The following is a 3,847-nucleotide window of genomic DNA, read 5'->3' on the forward strand; positions in this document are numbered from 1 at the left end:
CAGCCCCCCACCAGCCGCTTGCCTGCTTTTGCACGTCAGCATCGCTGAGGGCCATGGCGAAGAAGGCGCTAGGCCGCTGAGTAAACCGCTCGAGCCGACGTTCGAAGGAGGCAGCAGGAGAGTCAGAAGAAAAGCCGGCGTAGCGTCGCCTTCTTTTACTGTACAACCCGGCTTCCGGTTCCTGCCAGGTGACCAAGGGGCTCTTCCGCCTGAGCCTCCTCGGCCAATGGCGAGAGAGCAGGGGCCGGGAAGCTCCACCCCAGACCCCAGTGGCGCAGGCGTGGAGACCCCGCCCCGCCCTCGCCGGCTCGTGACCGGCCTCCTGTGCCGGGGCGGGCGAGGGGCTTTTGGTCTGTTAGGGGACGGGTCGTTTGTAGCCTCGGGACACTTGAGGGTTTTTTTTGAGTTCATAACAAGACTAAAATGTATTATAATTGTGCATTTTTTAACTTTAATGGAAGCAAACCCATCAACAACATCTAACTTATTAATACGTTAAAGTTGTTAGACTAGATTTAAGAGAATTGAGCAAATAGGGCAGAGCCTAACAAAAGCCCTCTCCCCCTCGCGCGCAGTTTCCTTATTATTGGTCATGGTACGTGTGTAAATCAGTATTGCCGTGTTTACAAAAGTCCATAGTTTATTCAAGTATCCTCGATTTTAAGAAAAATTTGTTCCGCGCTTCCGTCCGGGATCCCTAGTCCGATCTCGCCCTGTCTCCGTGGGCTCCTCCGCCGAGGCTGACCTTGACGGTGAGGAGGAGGAGTGGCTGGAGGACGCGCCTTTGGCATTTCTCAGGCGACTAGACAAGGGTTTGGGGAGGAAGCTCATAGAGTGTTATTTCCATCTTGTCACGGGTACCTGGGGTGACGTGAGTTTTGACGGTTGCTGTCAGACGTCCCGTCCTCCTCTGTACGGAGCAGTGCTGCCAGGTTGCTCCACCATCTCGTCGTTACCCTCCTGTCCCCCCTTTCTCCACGGTGCAATGCTGAAAGTCCTGTGGAGGCCACACTAAGGCAGTGAGAAGCTAAGTTACCATTGCGGTAGGGTGGAGTGTCTGCAAAGCGTTTGGAATTCTCCTGAAGGAACCTATGCATTTTTTTAAACATAATTTCCGGGACTCTCTTTAAGGGCACTTAGGGTAGGAATTCTCTCAGCCTTGTTTTCTCTCTGGGTTCACATCAAGCCCCAATTTTTTTTCTTCCACGAAAGGGCAAAAAGTTTTGACAATTTCAAGGGTAGGATCTTGGTAGGATTATGTTAAAGGGTACACACTTTTCTTATTTTTTATTTTGAATAAAATGAGTTGTAAGGCAAGTGCAATGAACTCCCTCCACCTAGATTCACTAATTGTTAATATTTTGCTACATTTGCTTCTTTTCACACATACACACACACGTGCACACACAGTATTCATAACTGTTTCAGCTTGTGTGTCATAAAAAAAATGTGCTCTGATAAGATTAGAAAACTGTACGCTGAGAACTACAGCACTGCTACCTAATATATATCCACATTCAAGTTTTTCTGTATGTCCTGTGATGCCCTTCATGCCACCTGCTGGCCCCAACACATTTCTTTTTCTCATCCAGGATCACTTCGTACACTTTGTTGTCTCCTTTAATATGGAATTTATAAGATTTTCCAGCTATAGGAAATCTCCCAATATGCTTTTGTTTGACAGTTTCCTCATAATGAGGTTCAATTTATGCATAACAGCAGAACAACATGTGTGACACTGTGGCTTCAGAGCTCCACGTCAAAAAGCACATAATGAGGAACCAGCAGTTAGCGTAATGGCTATGTCACTGGACTCCCGCGTAGTTGACCATGGTTCGCATCCCAGACCTGGTGGCTTAGAACTCACGGCGGGCACGTGTGCGTGCGTGCCCAAGATCCCGAGAGGAGAATGGAGGAGAAGGGATTGCGGCGTGATCATCTTCCCTGGGGGGTGATTTCTCGCTTTCTGTCTCTATGTCTCTGTCTGTCTGTCTGGCGAGCGCATGCGCCCTATAGCAAAAACCACTCCAAAAAATAAAATAAATAAAAAAGCACATAATGGTAGTTCATCCTTTTAATGAGAACAGTACATACTTTTTTTAAAAGAATTATTTTATTGGGACCAGCAGTTAGCGTAATGGCTATGTCGCTGAACTCCCATGTAGCCAACCGTGGTTGGAGTTCCGGACCCGGTGGTTTAAACTCATGCTGGGCACGTGTACGTGCATGCCCAAAATCCTGAGAGAAGAATGGAGGAGAAGGGACTGCAGTGTGGCCATCCCCCCTGGGGGGGTGATTTCTCGCTTTCTATCTCTCTGTCTCTCTCTGTCTTTCTGGCGAGTGCACGTGCACTTGTCTTAAAATGCAAGATTTTGTTACATAGCCTTTTGCCATGCAATTACATTGTAAACATTTTTAATTTCAGAAGTGAGAATTACTTGTGCTGTTGAGCTTTGAGGGTTGGAATGTTTAAGTGCAACATCAGCTCCTTAAAAACAAGTGATCTATGGTGTTTGTCTCCCATACAAGAGGGAATTTAGAATGACAAGTAACATGAAAATCATGTATAGGCTTCTGCAGGAGAGTATTCAGCATTCTTAATCTGACGACTATTTATTCACTGTCCTACTGTATAGTTTAAAAAGAGTTCTGGTATTGGGACCAGCAGTTAGCGTAATGGCTATGTCGCTGGACTCCCACGTAGTCAACCATGGTTCACATCCCGTACCCAGTGGCTTAAGCTCACGCCAGGCGCGTGTGCGTGCGTGCCCAAGATCCCGAGAGGATAATGGAGGAGAAGGGATTGCGGTGTGGCCATCCCCCCTGGGGGGTGATTTCTCGCTTTCTGTCTGTTTCTCTCTGTCTGTCTGGCGAGCGCACGTGCCCTATAGCGAAAACCTCTAAAAAAAAAAAAAGAGTCCTGGTATTTTCTCCTTGGCAGTCTCCCCTTCCCACATCATGGAAGTACAGGTTTGCACATACACCTGACATGAAACAAAATGAGATAGAGTAAACTAGCTTTCTAAATATCCACTCTAAGTCTCCTTGCCACCCCAGTAAATAAGTATGCAGGCAGTTAAACTACTTGAAGAGATGCAGACAACAAAAAATCTATTCAAGGGCTTTGAAGATAGTTGAGGGAAAATAAACGCACTGATCAGCGTTACTAGAATCAATAAGGATGCCAGGCTGCCAACAACTAAATTGATGATTGATCCTTTGCTGACTCGACTCTCCCAGAACAGAGGTCTGTCGTCCAGGCCACTGGCTGGTCGTCCTGGAAGTAAAGTCCTCCATTTTGGGGTTTCTTCTACTTTCCATAGGCCACTTAAAAGTGAGCCAGCATTGCCTCCTGAAGCCATTGCAACACCAAGGCCTGGGGCTCAGGGCACACCATGGTGGGACCTGGGCAGGGCAGTCCTGCCAAGTCCCTGTGGTGGCACAGGGTGGGTGCTCCTAGACGGGGCCTCTGCGGAGCCTGCCCAGCCTCAGCTCCAACAGCTTTACGACACTGCAGCAGGGGAATGGGGGTGGGCAGCCCAGGGGTGCACTCAGTCCCCTCTCTTCTATTGAATGTGCAATGTTACTGTGCTCAGATTCGTTTAAATCCTGGAAGCTAACATTCAACATTATTGTTGATATATCCAGACTTCCCCCTGCCATTAAGGTGGCCATTTTCTGTTCTCTTATTTCTGTCCATCTATAGTTTTTCTGGTATAGCACTCTCTCCAGAACTATTTTTTTTTTTTTTTTGAGAGAGATTTTCGCTATAGGGCGTGTGCGCTCGCCAGACAGACAGAGAGAGACATAGAGACAGAAAGCGAGAAATCACCCCCCAGGGGGGATG

General features: G+C 47.7%; 1 protein-coding gene and 1 pseudogene across 1 annotated transcript in view; both read right to left on the reverse strand.

Annotated features, from left to right (window-relative positions):
- Nucleotides 1–195, reverse strand: part of ATP6V1E1 (ATPase H+ transporting V1 subunit E1) — a 42,524-nt gene extending 42,329 nt beyond the window's left edge. Inside the window, exon 1 of the mRNA XM_006158345.3 lies at nucleotides 23–195. Within this exon, the coding sequence (XP_006158407.1) occupies nucleotides 23–55 (33 nt within the window). The 5' untranslated portion in view covers nucleotides 56–195. The remainder of the gene's footprint in view (nucleotides 1–22) is intronic.
- On the reverse strand, nucleotides 156–3,642 carry LOC114009636 (transmembrane protein 243 pseudogene; annotated as a pseudogene).
- Nucleotides 3,643–3,847: the final 205 nt, after the last annotated feature.

The sequence above is a fragment of the Tupaia chinensis genome, unplaced genomic scaffold (assembly GCF_000334495.1).
Source record: "Tupaia chinensis unplaced genomic scaffold, TupChi_1.0 Scaffold000578_2, whole genome shotgun sequence".
NCBI classification, from domain to species: Eukaryota; Metazoa; Chordata; class Mammalia; order Scandentia; family Tupaiidae; genus Tupaia; species Tupaia belangeri.